At 39.6% G+C, this 18372-nt stretch overlaps 2 protein-coding genes across 4 annotated transcripts in view; one reads left to right on the forward strand and one right to left on the reverse strand.

The window, feature by feature from the left end:
• The window catches only part of bmal2 (basic helix-loop-helix ARNT like 2), a 20477-nt gene extending 19125 nt beyond the window's left edge, over window positions 1-1352 (reverse strand). For 2 of the 3 annotated variants that reach the window (XM_058075472.1, XM_058075471.1), the window contains exon 1: window positions 165-1352. The gene's annotated coding sequence lies outside the window, so the exon portion shown is untranslated. The remainder of the gene's footprint in view (window positions 1-164) is intronic. The other variant, XM_058075473.1, reaches the window with a different exon arrangement.
• Window positions 1-12893, forward strand: part of slc17a8 (solute carrier family 17 member 8) — a 14396-nt gene extending 1503 nt beyond the window's left edge. Inside the window, exons 2-12 of the mRNA XM_058075475.1 lie at window positions 117-372; window positions 448-566; window positions 1851-1965; window positions 2026-2113; window positions 3065-3151; window positions 5744-5886; window positions 5967-6116; window positions 6218-6350; window positions 7650-7760; window positions 8893-9020; window positions 10928-12893. Of these exons, the coding sequence (XP_057931458.1) occupies window positions 117-372; window positions 448-566; window positions 1851-1965; window positions 2026-2113; window positions 3065-3151; window positions 5744-5886; window positions 5967-6116; window positions 6218-6350; window positions 7650-7760; window positions 8893-9020; window positions 10928-11257 (1660 nt within the window). The 3' untranslated portion in view covers window positions 11258-12893. The remainder of the gene's footprint in view (window positions 1-116; window positions 373-447; window positions 567-1850; window positions 1966-2025; window positions 2114-3064; window positions 3152-5743; window positions 5887-5966; window positions 6117-6217; window positions 6351-7649; window positions 7761-8892; window positions 9021-10927) is intronic.
• The last annotated feature ends 5479 nt before the right edge of the window (window positions 12894-18372 follow it).

Here is an 18372-nt window from a genome sequence, read left to right on the forward strand (position 1 = left end):
TCTTTATTAGTTTCGCAGTAACTACTCCAAATGTATGCACCATAGTTCCTCTGTAACTACTCTATTTCTGTGTAAAGTGAGACCAAAGTACATATTCTTTGCTGTTGCCCCTGTAGAAAAATAGATGGCAGCAATGTAGAAGAGGAAAACCACATTGAACTGACCGAGGACGGCCGTCCCGTGGCATCCGCATCTCGTCCTGCTCCGCTGTTGGACTGTAGCTGTGGAGGTCTTCCCAAGCGTTACATCATCGCCATTCTCAGCGGTCTGGGATTCTGCATCTCTTTTGGCATTCGTTGCAACCTCGGTGTTGCGATAGTGGAGATGGTTAACAACAATACCGTGTACGTCAATGGCACTGAAGTACTTCAGGTAAATACTTCCTCAAATATGAACATTCTGTTCTAATCACGCCTTAAAACGCTTTTTTTAACGATTTTTTTTCAGAAAGCTGAGTTTAACTGGGATCCAGAAACTGTTGGACTGATCCATGGGTCCTTCTTCTGGGGCTACATTGTCACTCAAATCCCTGGTGGTTTCATCTCAAACAAGCTGTCGGCCAACAGGTCATATATTTATTGGCTCCTGTGTACTTTTTATTCTGTTTCAAATTACCACACATGCTGGCACAGATCTTTAGTGAATGGGTTTTCACCTTCAGAAGTAGTGTCATCGTATCATATATGTTCCAAAAAAAAACATAAGGCAAATATTATCAAAAAGAGATAACACCGAGACCTCCATGTGTCGAAGGGGTTAAGGCTGTACTGCTGTTTGAGCAGTGCTGATGGAGCAGATAGCGCTCATGTAATGAAAGCTTCACAGGAAAAGAGGACACGCCACTGACAGAGTTAATAATGAAAGATCCTGACGCTGATTTCTTACTGAAACACCAGCCACTGGAATATTACAAGTGTCACTTACACACTGTTTTGGAACAAAACAAAACAAAAAAGAAGGGATGGGTAAATCTGGTGAAAAAGTCCTACTTGGTCCTACTTTAGGTATTGTATAGTACTGTATTTTAATAAAAAAAAATAGTGCTTTAACGGAGTAACAAATTTATTTTATTAATTGTTTACATTTTTAACGTCATTAACGCATGCGCATCACGTTCAACCAAACCTCTGTTATGAAGGCATATGGAAGCATTGTGTGATATCACACCCACACAACAATTTATTCTAATTTGAACACATTCCGCGACCCTTGTGAGGATAAGCGGTATAGAAAATTAATAAATTAATGAATGAACAAATAAATGAACACATTCCAACGCCATATATGTACGTACTATCTCCAACTCACATAACAAGTCTTCGGTCCTTTTCGGAACAACACTTCCTCATTGTCACGAGACAGCCGCGTGATGCATTCATGGACACTACGGAAATCACAATAATTCATAAGTGGTCTAAATAAACAGAAAGACAAATAAAAATACGAAGTAGAAATTATTATCACTCACTAACGCTTACTGCTGAAGTACAATAGTATGTAATTAATTATGCTCGGAAAATAAAAGCCACACTCAAAACGTGAATTCATCTTAAATTACTTGGTGTCTTTGAACGCAACTCTTCACGGCTCATAACACAGCTCTAGTGTGATTCAAATGTGCTACTAGTTTGCTATTTTTAAATGAGTTAAATTAAATTATCAGTTCATTTGAAGCTGTTAATACATACACATATATATGTAATTGTGGCTTGTCATTTATCCTTTTGAATAACAATGAACAAACAATGATTCATGTGGACACTTTTATTCAATCATTCATTTCCTATGGCTGAGACTTGGGACAAAAAGCTAAATTAAAGGGTACAATTCCATTTCCATTTTTTCTTTAGGGTGTTTGGAGCTGCCATTTTCTTGACATCCGTGCTGAATATGTTCATTCCATCTGCAGCGAGGGTGCACTATGGTTGTGTCATGTTTGTTCGCATCCTGCAGGGATTGGTTGAGGTAAGAATCCATGTAGTTACATGAAGAACAAAAAACGCCTAACTGATGTGTCCGCCTTAGGGAGTCACTTACCCAGCGTGCCATGGGATGTGGTCAAAATGGGCTCCACCTCTTGAACGCAGTCGACTGGCCACGACATCCTTTTGCGGTGAGCCAGAATCTAATCACAATGCAGCATGGTCAGTAAAGGTGGGGGAGATATTGACCGGAATTTTATTGGAACAGTTTCGGGAAGGACTTTATTTATGGATTGAGTAAGACCCTCAAACAATGCACAACGATGAGCCAATTCAAGAAACAATACAAGCAGTTGATGTTTGCTAAATACAAGGATGAAGAGTCTTGAACCAGTCATGATGTGCTATATATATCACTATATTGACACTTACTATGGTACCCATTATGTCATTGGATGCTCATATCACCTTGTACTTCGGTACGAGGTGCATTATTAAAAAAAAACAAAAAAAAAACCCTGAACTGTATTATGGAAAGCAGGAAGTGAACAAATGTAACAGTTACTGATTACTGAGTTACTGTTCTTAAAATGTTCTTTAAATGTTCTTAAAATGTTCTTAAAATGTTCTTTAAATTTTCTTAACATTTTCTCAACATTTTCTTAACATTTTCTTTAAAAATTCTTTCTCTTAAAATGTTCTTAAAATGTTCTTAAAATGTTCTTAAAATGCTCTTAAAATGTTCTTAAAATGTTCTTAAAATGTTCTTTAATTTTCTTAAAATTTTCTTAAAATTTTGTAAAATTAAAATTTTATTTTTGTAATAAATAAATATATTTAAAAAATAAACAAAGAAGTTTTTTGATTTAAAAAAATGTAAACTATATTAGGAAAGCAGGAAGTGAACAAATGTAACAGTTACTGAATGTTAAAGTACCAGATGGAGGGGTAGGATTTAATAAGCTTTGCTTCTTCCTACTCCTTTTGGACATGTGGAACTGTGAACTGATTATGTGATGCATTCAATTGTAATCTGATGCATGTTCAAATGAAATTAAACCATTACCATTACCATCAGGTCCAATATCAGACCTTTCTGCATATTACTGCTACTGCTACTAATGTGACTCCCCTTTTTCCAGGTTCCTACGCAGGAGCTGTGATCGCCATGCCTTTGGCTGGAGTGATGGTTCAGTACATCGGTTGGCCATCAGTGTTTTACATTTACGGTAAGAGCTTCAATGTAAGCTTTAAAAACACGTTTGAATACTGTAGAATGAAATCAAATAGACTTCTGGAATAAATGTTCAAACTTAACGTAAACCACACTCCATTTTTTATATAATGAATATTTAGTGGCGACTCCAAATTGTCCATAGGTATGAATGTGAGTGTGAATGGTTGTTTGTCTATATGTGCCCTGTGATTGGCTGGCCACCAGTCCAGGGTGTACCCCGCCTCTCGCCCGAAGACAGCTGGGATAGGCTCCAGCATCCCCCGCGACCCTCGTGAGGAGAAGCCGTAGAAAATGAATGAATGAAATTGGATTTGGTTAGAGTACATTTTGGTTTTAGTCAGACATTCTGGAATGGATTAATAACGCTAACCAAGGTTTGATTGTATTACCTTAATTGGCATGCTCACATTAAGACACTGATGTCAAGTTTTTAGCCCGCAGCTGTTTTTTGGGGGCATTTATGGATAAATTGGTAATGATAATGTGCTCTGTGATTTGCTGGCGACTGCTTGACCGATGACTGGGATAGGCTCCAGCATACTGACAGGACAGGACGCAATATTACACTGTGAGGAATGAACCATTTTCCAGTGGCCATTCATTTAGCTTTTACGGTGGAATCCAATATTATATTTTATCCTAAATACATGAATACTAACGCTTTATAAATGCCATCAACACTGATCGTTCATCAACTTTGAAGAGGACCTTAATGTATTCAGTCCATCTATTAAGACCATATCACGAGAAGCTATTTGAAGATTGTATCTCACTAATGACAATTCAACCTTTAGTTTGATAAAATGGAATTTGCAGGTCATGATGCTTTTAAAATTAAAACTGGTAGTCCCTCTCTCGTGATCTGCATATCCTCAAAAGGAGAAAATAACACCAGCTACAGCCAACAAAAATGTAAAAAATTAAAAACACCTCCTTGGAATCATAACCAAAGCATTTATTATACCTGAGATTTCATCAGCATCAACTGGTAGTTCTGAATTGCTTTGTAGATTGATTAAAATGATTAATACTGATATAAAATCCACATCTTGTGAGGTGTGTTTTAATAAAAATCCACTTGGCTTTTTTTGCATGATAAGATCTCGTGATTTATTGCCGTAAAATACCACTTTCCTGTCTGGGTGCTGTGACTCATCATTTAATTGGAATAATAATGACGCTTCTCAGGTGGAGAGTCGTGTGTGGAGGTTTCAACTTAAAGGGTTCTTTTTCTGCTTTTCTGACCTATAAATGTTGTTAGAATGTTGTATTTTTGTGTTAAACGATGCCAAAGTTTCAGATAATGAGGTTTGCACATTCTGAAAAAAGTTTGGGATGTTTTTTTTTTTAAACAGCGGCTCGCTGTGACATCACAAGGAGCCGTAAGGCCAAATGTGCGCTGCTTTGCTGTGTTTAAGGTTGTTAGTTATGGCTCCCAGGAAATCTTTCTATGAGGCAAGATATGGCAGAAGTGGTTGAAGTTGGTGATTCCCAGCAAGAGAAAAATAGTCAATGGCATTTCACATAGGACTGCTTTTGTGATCATTCCTTCATTCATTCTTTCATTTTTTACCGCTTATTGTCACAAGGTTTGCGGGGGGTGCTGGAGCCTATCCCAGCTGTCTTCGGGCGAGAGGCGGGGTACACCCCGGACTGGTGGCCAGCCAATCACAGGGCACATATAGACAAACAACCATTCACACTCACATTCATACCTATGGACAATTTGGAGTCGCCAATTAACCTAGCATGTTTTTGGAATGTGGGAGGAAAACGGAATACCCAGAGAAAACCCACGCATGCACGGGGAGAACATGCAAACTCCACACAGAGATGGCCGAGGGTGGAATTGAAACCTGGTCTCCTAACTGTGAGGTCTGCGTGCTAACCACTCGTCCGCCGTGCAGCCCCCAAATCCAATTTTTCTATTTAAAAAATTATGTAAATCCAATTAATCTGTTCCAGGAAGGCAAAAATGTTAACACAAACCATGATTTTATATTCAAAATGCATATTAATCCAAATAAATGATGAATGAAAAGGATAAATTAATATTTAATGTAACCTTTACCTTGATTGAAGATGCAATTGTTGACAATGACACGACGAAGACAAACAACCATTCACACTCACATTCATACCTATGGACAATTTGGAGTCGCTAATTAACCTAGCATGTTTTTGGAATGTGGGAGGAAACCGGAATAACCGGAGAAAACCCACGCATGCACGGGGAGAACATGCAAACTCCACACAGAGAGGGTGGAATTGAACCCGGGTCTCCGAGCTGTGGGGTCTGCGCGCTAACCACTCGACCACCGTGCAGCCCCGCTTTTGTGAACATTAACGTGAAATATGAAACCAGTAGCTCCTAACCACTATTCAATTTGCGGGATGTGGGTGGAATAAATTAAAAATGCAAATACACATGGAATAGGTACAGATTCTGGAAGATCTAGAATGTTTTCTGTGCAAATTTTCATGTGTAGCCTCTATGGGAATCCACAATCTATACAAAAGGCCGAAAAATGAGCATACTAGAGGATCAATACTTCATGATTCCTGTGTTTTTGTTTACGATAAGGTGTTTTTGGGATCATATGGTATGTCCTGTGGCTCCTCCTGGCATACGGGAGTCCGGCGCTGCATCCAACTATCACAGATGAAGAAAGAATATACATTGAGTCCAGTATCGGTGAAACAACCCATCACTTGAGTGCGGCTGAGGTGGGTGACGTAATACTGCAATCATTTTCATATAGAAATTATAACATCACACAATAACACACAATTATTCTTATGTTAAGAAATTCAAGACACCCTGGCGTCGTTTCTTTACGTCTATGCCGGTGTACGCCATCATTGTGGCCAACTTCTGCCGCAGCTGGACCTTTTATCTGCTTCTCATCAGCCAACCGGCATATTTTGAAGAAGTCTTTGGCTTCCCCATCAGCAAGGTTGACGTCATGTTTTCATCACAATGGCATTAATCAGTGCTTTTATATATATATATTTATATTACATGTCCTTTGGATGTACTGTATAATTAACCTTTTAGGTGGGGATCCTGTCTGCCGTGCCGCACATGGTGATGACTATTGTAGTTCCCATTGGAGGACAGCTGGCGGACTTCCTACGCAGTAACAAAATCATGACGACTACAAATGTGAGGAAACTTATGAACTGTGGAGGTAAGTTGAGGAAACCAGAAGGAACATCTCTTATGTCTTCTTTAATCAAAAATTGCTAATGCGATAAAACGATAATACGACAGTAATAGGGGGTGCTGGAGCCTATCCCAGCTGTCTTCAGGCGAGAAGCGGGGTACACCCTGGACTGGTGGCCAGCCAATCACAGGGCACATATAGACAAACAACCATTCACACTCACATTCATACCTATGGACAATTTGGAGTCGCCAATTAACCTAGCATGTTTTTGGAATGTGGGAGGAAACCGGAGTACCCGGAGAAAACCCACGCATGCACGGGGAGAACATGCAAACTCCACACAAAGATGACCGAGGGTGGAGTTGAACTTGGGTATCCTAGCTGTGGGGCCTGTGTACTAACCACTCAAACACCGTGCAGCCCATGATGGGAATAATAGATTTCCAAACTCATATTGGTACTTATTTGTATATTTATTATTATTCATTCATTCATTTTCTACCGCTTATCCTCACAAGGGTGGCAGGGGTGCTGGAGCCTATCCCAGCTGTCTTCGGACGACGTCACCCTGGAGTGGTGACCAGCCAATCACAGGGCAAACATATAGACAAACAACCATTCACACTCACATTCATACCTATGGACAATTTGGAGTCGCCAATTAACCTAGCATGTTTTTGGAATGTGGGAGGAAACCGGAGTACCCGGAGAAAACCCACGCATGCACGGGGAGAACATGCAAACTCCACACAAAGATGACCGAGGGTGGAGTTGAACTTGGGTATCCTAGCTGTGGGGCCTGTGTACTAACCACTCAAACACCGTGCAGCCCATGATGGGAATAATAGATTTCCAAACTCATATTGGTACTTATTTGTATATTTATTATTATTCATTCATTCATTTTCTACCGCTTATCCTCACAAGGGTGGCAGGGGTGCTGGAGCCTATCCCAGCTGTCTTCGGACGACGTCACCCTGGAGTGGTGACCAGCCAATCACAGGGCAAACATATAGACAAACAACCATTCACACTCACATTCATACCTATGGACAATTTGGAGTCGCCAATTAACCTAGCATGTTTTTGGAATGTGGGAGGAAACCGGAGTGAACATGCAAACTCCACACAGAGATGGCCGAGGGTGGAATTGAACTTGGGTCTCCTAGGTGTGAGGCCTGCATGCTAACCACTCGTCCGCCATGCAGCCCAAAGATACATTATTTGTTCTAAATCAACTTCATCACATATGAAGCATACCAAATGATGTGGCTGGTGAGTGCCTTTGCAGTCTGTTCTTCATGTGCTGACATCTTGCAGGGTTTGGAATGGAGGCTACTTTGCTGCTGGTGGTCGGATTTTCACACACCCGAGCGGTAGCCATTTCCTTCCTGGTGCTTGCTGTAGGCTTCAGTGGATTTGCCATCTCAGGTACTATTTTTTTGCCTGTTTTTATTACTAAAGGGTAATACCTGGGTATTAAGGATGGTACATATATTTTGTAAAATGCACAGTAAACGCTGAAGTGCAAAACATGTACTGTAATACAGAATGCATCGGTATGTAAATTTAAAGAGGAAAAAAAGATTATTATATTTAGTACACAGAAATATGTTAAAACTTTTGATTAAATAAATGTTTTTTTATCCAAATAGTGAGTGTAATATGGCTAGTTAAAGAATAGCCTACCATTTGCGACAAGCATCGCAAATGAAAAGCCTCATAATTCCTTCATCACATACGTTGTCAGTCTCTCTCTCTTCCATTGTCTGGGAAAATTAGCCACTTAGCTTGAGCCATCATCTTCACTCAGTCAGCCTTTGGAAACCTGTTGGTGATAGTGTACCATTGGAGATCCAAGTAGAAGTAGTAATGGTAATGGTAATGGTTTTATTTCATTTGAACATGCATCAGATTACAATTGAATGCATCACATAATCAGTTCACAGTTCCACATGTCCAAAAGGAGTAGGAAGAAGCAAAGCTTATTAAATCCTACCCCTCCATCTGGTACTTTTACAATCAGTAACTGTTACATTTGTTCACTTCCTGCTTTCCTAATATAGTTTTTATTTTTATTTTTATTTTTATTTTTATTTTTATTTTTATTTTTATTTTTATTTTTATTTTTATTTTTATTTTTATTTTTATTTTTATTTTTATTTTTATTTTTATTTTTATTTTTATTTTTATTTTTATTTTTATTTTTATTTTTATTTTTATTTTCAGTTTTAGTTTTATTTTTTAATTTTTTGTCACGTACCGAAGTATGAGGTGATATGAGCATCCAATGACATAATGGGTACCATAGTAAGTACTATGAGGGTCTTACTCAATCCATTCCATAGTTTGATTCCACATACTGAAATGCTATGGCTTTTTAACGTAGTCCTAGCATATAAGTGTTTCAAATGTAGTTCTTCCCTGAGATCATATTTCTCCTCTCTTGTAGAGAAGTATTGGATGACATTTTTAGCTAATTGGTTATTAGTAATGTAGTAATTCTACCCTTACTTATTTGTGAGCATCTACACAGACAACCCTGTGCTTACTGTGTCGACAGGTTTTAATGTTAATCATCTGGACATTGCTCCTCGCTATGCCAGCATCTTGATGGGCATTTCCAATGGGGTGGGGACATTGTCAGGAATGGTGTGTCCCCTGATTGTTGGAGCCCTGACCATCCACAAGGTACAACAGCTTCATGTATACAGTATACTTCATGTATACAGTCAACATTCACTTTATCACAGCATTTATTTTGATGTAGAACAGGGCATGATTTTATTATGGAATTCCGATACGATTTTTATCTGCACTTTGTATTGAGTTATGGATTACTATAGAGCAGCTACACACAATAACCCACACAGAAAGCTTTCTAGATCTTCCAGATTCTGCACGTCTTTCTGCAGTATTTCCATAGAATTCCTGCTTCCGACACAAACAAACTGTTTAATTTACTCCACCCCCCTGTGTTTTTTTTTTAATCCGCACTTTGTATTGAGTTATGGACTACTATAGAGCAGCTACACACAATAACCCACACAGTAAGCTTTCTAGATCTTCCAGATTCTGCACCTCTTTCTGCAGTGTTTCCATTAACTTCCTGCTTCCGACCCAAACGGACTATTTAATTTACTCCACCCCCCTGTGGGTTTTTTTTTTAAATCTGCACTTTGTATTGAGTTATGGACTACTATAGAGCAGCTATACACAATAACCCGCACAGTAAGCTTTCTAGATCTTTCAGATTCTGCACCTCTTTCTGCAGTGTTTCCATTGACTTCCTGCTTCCGACACAAACAAACTGTTTAATTTACTCCACCCCCCTGTGTTTTTTCTTTAATCCGCACTTTGTATTGAGTTATGGACTACTATAGAGCAGCTACACACAATAACCCACACGGTAAGCTTTCTAGATCTTCCAGATTCTACACCTCTTTCTGTAGTGTTTCCATTAACTTCCTGCTTCCGACCCAAACGGACTATTTAATTTACTCCACCCCCCTGTGGGTTTTTTTTAAAATCTGCACTTTGTATTGAGTTATGGACTACTATAGAGCAGCTATACACAATAACCCGCACAGTAAGCTTTCTAGATCTTTCAGATTCTGCACCTCTTTCTGCAGTGTTTCCATTGACTTCCTGCTTCCGACACAAACAAACTGTTTAATTTACTCCACCCCCCTGTGGGTTTTTTTTTTATCTGCACTTTGTATTGAGTTATGGACTACTATAGAGCAGCTACACACAATAACCCGCACAGAAAGCTTTCTAGATCTTCCAGATTCTACACCTCTTTCTGCAGTGTTTCAATTGACTTCCTGCTTCCGACACAAACAAACTGTTTAATTTACTCCACCCCCCTGTGTTTTTTTTTTAATCCGCACTTTGTATTGAGTTATGGACTACTATAGAGCAGCTACACACAATAACCCGCACAGAAAGCTTTCTAGATCTTCCAGATTCTGCACGTCTTTCTGCAGTATTTCCATTAACTTCCTGCTTCCGACCCAAACGGACTATTTAATTTACTCCACCCCCCTGTGGGTTTTTTTTTAAAATCTGCACTTTGTATTGAGTTATGGACTACTATAGAGCAGCGACACACAATAACCCACACAGTAAGCTTTCTAGATCATCCAGATTCTGCACGTCTTTCTGCAGTATTTCCATAGACTTCATGCTTCTGACCAAAACCGTTTGTTTAATTTACTCCACCCCTTGCATTTCTCTATGTACGTGATTTGTCACACTCCCAAGCGCTCCCGAGTACTTCAGGATACGTAGGACCGCATTTAGTGAGTGTAGGAAGTCCGGATCACATTGACGTTAGTAGAACTTGTGGTTGGTCGTGAGAATCCAGCAATTGTGGGCATTATTGAGCAATATTGTATTTGTTTTCTGAGCAAGCATAATCAAGTTTTATATTCATTTATGGAAGCTAGGAAACGTTGTAATACATAACATCATAAACCGAGGACCACCTGTATAATATGATATGTACAGTACATATTGTTTTTCATGTAAACACTGTAGCTGTATTTGACGCTCAAAAGGATATTAATTATGTATTTTACTCCCACCTTACACAGACTCGACTCGAGTGGCAGAACGTCTTTGTTATAGCGGCCATGGTGCATTACACAGGGGTCATCTTCTACGCTATCTTCGCTTCGGGAGAACAGCAGGACTGGGCCAACCCTGAAAGTACCAGTGAAGAGAAATGCGGCTTCGTCGAGCAGGACGAACTGGCTGAAGAGTCCGAGCTCAACAGCGAGAGCATGGTGGCTCCCAAAAAGAGTTACGGAACAACAGATAACGAAGTGGGTCGGAAAGAGGGCTGGAAAAAGAAAAGAGGGGTGACGATGCAAGAGGAGGAAGAGCATTACCCAAATGGGGACTCTCAGCATGCATACCAGTGATCTGCCCTGTAAAGACTTTTACACAAGATGACAATTCCTACCTGTGGGAAGCTGGAACGACAGGAAAAACATCACAACTTGCTAAAATATGATATATGATTATTAGGTGTTGGATTTTTTTTGTTTCACCTATGCAACATACACCTGGAATGTAGTCTGGGTTTGATGGTAGACTACGATGATAAGTGTGGTGTTGTTTTTACTTCAATGCTTTCATTCATTCATTTTTACTTATCACAAGGGTCGCGAAGGTGCTGGAGCCTATCCCAGGTGTCTTCGGACCAGAGAGGTGGGGTACACTCTGGACTGGTCGGTAGCCAATCACAGGGCACATATAGACAAACAACCATTCACACTCACATTCATACCTATGGACAATTTGGAGTCGCTAATTAACCTAGCATGTTTTTGGAATGTGGGAAGAAGCCGCAGTGAACATGCAAACTCCACACAGAGATGGCCGAGAGTGGAATTGAACTTGGGTCTCGTAGGTGTGAGGCCTGCACGCTAACCACTTGTCCACCGTGCAGCCCAAAGATTATTTGTTCTAAATCAACTTCATCACATTGTTTTGTGTGGATTCATTCATTCATTCATTCTCTACCGCTTATCGTGGGGGTGCTGGAGCCTATCCCAGCCGTCTTCGGTCCAGAGGCGGGGAACACCCTGGACTGGTCGCCAGCCAATCACAGGGCACATATAGACAAACAACCATTCACACTCACATTCATACCTATGGACAATTTGGAGTCGCTAATTAACCTAGCATGTTTTTGGAATGTGGGAGTGAACATGCAAACTCCACACAGAGATGGCCGAGACTGGAATTGAACTTGGGTCTCCAAGCTGTGAGGCCTGCGTGCTAACCACTTGACCAGCGTGCAGCCACCCCTGCTCTAAATCAACTTCATCACATTGTTTTGTGTGGATTCATTCATTCATTCATTCATTTTACCGCTTATCCTCACGAGGGTTGCGGGGGGTGCTGGAGCCTATCCCAGCCATCTTCGGGCCAGAGGCGGGGTACACCATGGAGCCAGCCAATCACAGGGCACATATAGACAAACAACCATTCACACTCACATTCATACCTATGGACAATTTGGAGTCGCTAATTAACCTAGCATGTTTTTGGAATCATAGATGCCCGAGGGTGGAATTGAACTCGGGTCTCCCAGCTGTGAGGCCTGTGTGCTAACCACTTGACCACCGTGCAGCCACTCCGGCTTGATTCAATGACATAAAATAAAAGTGTCTGTCTTCACAAACATAATCATGACATTTCCCCAGAAGTAGTATCATAACATTATTTTGAAATACCTCAAACCCCCCATTATACTATACCTTTAGTAAAGAAAATATACAATAAGGCTTGAATAATTTGCACTAGTAAGGCTAAATATTAGTCGGACATTGCAGTGACAACTTAATAATACTTCTATCAATGTCAATCAAAAATGAGTATTATTGTTGTGTGTGATGGCTGGTGATTCAGCAGCACTTTCATTATTTCTGCTGTAAATCTGAGCTTCGTAAATTCTTACATAAATGAGCAAAAATGGAAACATGATGCATATTGGTCGTAATTTGTGTTAACAAACATGGCGGTTTTGCACAGTAGGGTATGATCATTTTGTTGTTGGAGAAATAATATATATAAATATATACTTTGGTTCTGTGCTTTAATTGAATTGACGTCAGTATAATAAAGTACATTTTTATGCTGCATTCAAATGAAGGAATGTAAAGTTTCTTTTTTTGGAATTTTGTCCATCATTATGTGAAACATGAACATATATTTCTTTCCCCTTTCTGTGCATTCCAGCAATAGAAAATTAGTTAATATGAGCTAGCTAACAACGGAAATACCTATTTTGACGCTAAAGCTCTCACAAAAATATCTAAAAAAACCATCAACTCTGTCTCATTTACATAACTGACTTGTATATTATTATTATTATTATATTATATTTTATCTTGCTAACACGACGCATTGCTAATCGCTAGCCTCAGCGTCATTCACAGACGGAAGAGTAGATAGCTAGCTCTCAATTTCGCTACAAAGACTCAACAAGATGCTCGTTTGCTGTCAGCATTTTTTTTTTAACGTAACCTGAGGACCGGAATACACGTCTTGTGCTGGAAGACACAGCCATCTTCCATCATGGAACTAGCATAAGTAAGTAGTGTTTTTAAATCATCAAAATACTGGATACTGTAACTATTACATGTTATGTGTTCATGTATGATCAAAGCGTGTCTATCAAAGCTCCACACAGAGATCTCCTGACTTTGTGGCCTAAATTCTAACCACTCAAACACACAATAACCCGCACAGTAAGCTTTCTAGATCTTCCAGATTCTGCACCTCTTTCTGCAGTTTTTCCACTGACTTCCTGCTTCCAACACAAACGGATTGTTTAATTTACTCCACCCCCCTGTGGGTTTTTTTTTAATCTGCACTTTGTATTGAGTTATGGACTACTATAGAGCGGCTACACACAATAACCCGCACAGTAAGCTTTCTAGATCTTTCAGATTCTGCACCTCTTTCTGCAGTGTTTCCATTGACGTCCTGCTACCGACACAAACAAACTGTTTAATTTACTCCACCCCCCTGTGGGTTTTTTTTTAATCTGCACTTTGTATTGAGTTATGGACTACTATAGAGCAGCTACACACAATAACCTGCACAGAAAGCTTTCTAGATCTTTCAGATTCTGCACCTCTTTCTGCAGTGTTTCCATTGACTTCCTGCTTCCGACACAAACAAACTGTTTAATTTACTCCACCCCCCTGTGGGTTTTTTTTTTTAATCTGCACTTTGTATTGAGTTATGGACTACTATAGAGCGGCTACACACAATAACCCGCACAGTAAGCTTTCTAGATCTTTCAGATTCTGCACCTCTTTCTGCAGTGTTTCCATTGACTTCCTGCTTCCGACACAAACAAACTGTTTAATTTACTCCACCCCCCTGTGGGTTTTTTTTTAATCTGCACTTTGTATTGAGTTATGGACTACTATAGAGCAGCTACACACAATAACCTGCACAGAAAGCTTTCTAGATCTTTCAGATTCTGCACCTCTTTCTGCAGTGTTTCCATTGACTTCCTGCTTCCGACACAAACAAACTGTTTAATTTACTCCACCCCCCTGTGGTTTTTTTTTTTAATCTGCACTTTGTATTGAGTTATGGACTACTATAGAGCAGCTACACACAATAACCCGAAAGAAAGTTTTCTAGATCTTCCAGATTCTGCACCTCTTTCTGCAGTGTTTCCATGGACTTCCTGCTTCCAACACAAACAAACTGTTTAATTAACCCCCCCCCCGTCTTTTTTTTTTTTACCTGCACTTTGTATTGAGTTATGGACTACTATAGAGCGGCTACACACAATAACCCGCACAGTAAGCTTTCTAGATCTTTCAGATTCTGCACCTCTTTCTGCAGTGTTTCCATGGACTTCCTGCTTCCAACACAAACAAACTGTTTAATTAACCCCCCCCCCCGTCTTTTTTTTTTTTACCTGCACTTTGTATTGAGTTATGGACTACTATAGAGCGGCTACACACAATAACCCGCACAGTAAGCTTTCTAGATCTTTCAGATTCTGCACCTCTTTCTGCAGTGTTTCCATTGACTTCCTGCTTCCGACACAAACAAACTGTTTAATTTACTCCACCCCCCTGTGGGGTTTTTTTTTTATCTGCACTTTGTATTGAGTTATGGACTACTATAGAGCAGCTACACACAATAACCCGCACAGAAAGCTTTCTAGATCTTCCAGATTCTGCACCTCTTTCTGCAGTGTTTCCACTCAAACACTGTGCAGCCCTGCTACATTTAAATCTATATCTTACCAAATTATACCATATTGTGAATAAGTACAATTTTTAAGGCAAAATTTGACACCAAAATATTGAAGCAAAAAAAAAAGTATTTGTATTTGAATGTTCTTTCCTGAAAATACTTGACAAAAATGTGCTGTCCTGAATCGTTGCCTGTTTAGATGAGTCAATCAAATTTAATGTTTACATATGTTTTTTCAAGGCCAGAGTTAGCTCTGTTTCCCATCACAGTGTAATAAACATCCTTTGTCTTATCTGCCTTTGTACAACATTGCTTCATTCTCACCATGGAACATAAATACTGAACAGGATAGTCTTCACCAGTGGCCCACTTCTATTTTAAGAAGGACTTTGATAACTACTGTAAAATGCACACCCTCTTGGTGTGTGTTTTCTGAACTTTAACTAAACAAGGGCTGCACGGTGACCAAGTGGTTAGCGCACAGGCCTCGGTTCGATTCCACCCTCGGGCATCTCTGTGTGGAGTTTGTATGATCTCCCTGTGCATGTGTGGGTGTGTGTGTGTGGCTTCTAGCGCTACAGTTAGCACACAAAAGTCAAATCTAGTCTAATCAACAGACTCCCCGTTCAACGTAGGCAAACAAGCTAACAAGCTAACAATTAGCATTTTAGCAACACTAGCTAGCCGTTTTTTTTATAGCTATAGTTTTTTTATTAGCTTTTTTTTCGAATATAAAAACATACAAAAACACTGTTTTCAGGTTAGGTGTTAGCATTGATAGCATTCTGACATTAACATGTTGGCATTATTTCTATTTTTAAATGTTTAGATAGATTGTTTTCATATTCAATGTTTGCATGCTAATGGTTAGCATGCTAGTATTCTAACATTAACATGTTAGTATTGTAGCCATTTCTTCAGTTATCTTACATTGACACGTAGCACTTTCATGATAGGTCTTAACATGTAAACAGTTAGGCTGCACGGCGGACAAGTGGTTAGCGCGCAGACCTCACAGCTAGGAGACCCGAGTTCAGTCCCACCCTCGGCCATCTCTGTGTGGAGTTTGCATGTTCTCCCCGTGCATGCGTGGGTTTTCTACGTGTACTCCGGTTTCCTCCCACATTCCAAAAACATGCTAGGTTAATTAGCGACTCCAAATTGTCCATAGGTATGAATGTGAGTGTGAATGGTTGTTTGTCTATATGTGCTCTGTGATTGGCTGGCGACCAGTCCAGGGTGTACCCCGCCTCTCGCCGGAAGACAGCTGGGATAGGCTCCAGCATCCCCCGCGACCCTCGTGAGTATAAGCGGTAGAAAATGAATGAATGAATATTTACTTATGTTACTTGCTGCTACATTGTGTCTTCGTCAACAATCACATTTTATTTGAATATAAAATCATGTTTTTTTGTCTTCCTGGAACAAATTAATTGGATTTACATGATTTTTTAATGGAAAAATTTGATTTGGTTAGAGTACATTTTGGTTTTAGTCAGACATTCTGGAATGGATTAATAACGCTAACCAAGGTTTGACTGTATTACCATCGTATCTTCGTCAACAATCACATTTTATTTGAATTAATATGGTAACGGTTTTATTCAGATTATTCAGATCAGATTACAATTGAATGCATCCCATAATCAGTTCACAGTTCCACATATCCAAAAGGAGTAGGAAGAAGCAAAGCTTATTAAATCCTACCCCTCCATCTGGTACTTTTACAATCAGTAACTGTACATTTGTTCACTTCCTGCTTTCCATAATACAGTTTAAGTTTGTTTTTTTTAATAATATACCTCGTACCGAAGTCCGAGGTGATATGACCATACAATGACATTATGTGTATCATAGTAAGTAATATACATTTTGAATATAAAATCATGGTTTGTGTTAACATTTTTGCCTTCCTGGAACAGATTAATTGGATTTACATGATTTTTTTTTTGAAAAATTGGATTTGGTTAGAGTACATTTTGGTTTTAGTCAGACATTCTGGAATGGATTAATAACGTTAACCAAGGTTTGACTGTATTACCTCCAGCACCCCTGCAACCCTCGGGAGCGGTAGGTATGAATGTGAGTGTGAATGGTTGTTTGTCTATATGTGCCCTGTGATTGGCTGGCGACCAGTCCAGGGTGTACCCCGCCTCTCGCCGGAAGACAGCTGGGATAGGCTCCAGCATCCCCAGCGACCCTCGTGAGGATAAGCGGTAGAAAATGAATGAATGAATATTTACTTACATTACTTGCTGCTACATCGTGTCTTCGTCAACAATCACATTTTATTTGAATATAAAATCATGGTTTGTGTTAACATTTTTGTCTTCTTGGAACAGATTAATTGGATTTACATGATTTTTTATGGAAAATTTTTATTTGGTTAGAGTACATTTTGGTTTTAGTCAGACATTCTGGAATTGATTAATAACGCTAACCAAGGTTTGACTGTATTACCTCCAGCACCCCTGCAACCCTCTGGAGTGGTAGAAAATGAATGGTAATAAATTGGTAATGATAATGTGTCATTGGCTGGCGACCAGTCTAGGGTGTACCCCGCCTCTCGCCGGAAGACAGCTGGGATAGGCTCCAGCATCCCCCGCAACCCTCGTGAGGATAAAAGGTAGAAAATGGATGAATGAATGAATATTTACTCACGTTACTTGCTGCTACATCGTGTCTTCGTCAACAATCGCATTTTCAATCAAGGTAAAAGTGACTTTAAATGTTTATTTATCCCTTTCATTCATCATTTATTTGAATTAATATGCATTTTGAATATAAAATCATGGTTTGTGTTAACATTTTGTCTTCCTGGAACAGATTAATTGGATGATTTTTTATGGAAAAATTGGATTTGGTTAGAGTACATTTTGGTACTCTAACCAAGACATTCTGGAATGGATTAATAACGCTAACCAAGGTTTGACTGTATTACCTCCAGCACCCCTGCAACCCTCGGGAGCGGTAGAAAATGAATGAATGAATAACTAAACCACTAATGGAGACTCCAAATTGTCCAAAGTTGTGCGTTTGAATGTGCATGGTTTCTCTATATGTGCCCTGTGATTGACAGCTGTGCTCCCCTGTCACCCATCAAGACGACAATCAGTGTCGAAAATGAGAAAATAGCTTTTGTCAACAACCAATATGGATTGCATCAGAAAATCCTGGATCCTGTCAGCTCTTGAGCACAAACCCCAGAGTCCAGCAACCAATGGCAAAGGTTCTGTTTATCCCAGAGACGCTCTTTGTTGACTCAGAATGGCTTCTTTGAATAAAGCAAGAGCCGTCAATG

The sequence above is a fragment of the Doryrhamphus excisus genome, chromosome 6 (genome assembly GCF_030265055.1).
Source record: "Doryrhamphus excisus isolate RoL2022-K1 chromosome 6, RoL_Dexc_1.0, whole genome shotgun sequence".
In the NCBI taxonomy this organism is placed as follows: Eukaryota; Metazoa; Chordata; class Actinopteri; order Syngnathiformes; family Syngnathidae; genus Doryrhamphus; species Doryrhamphus excisus.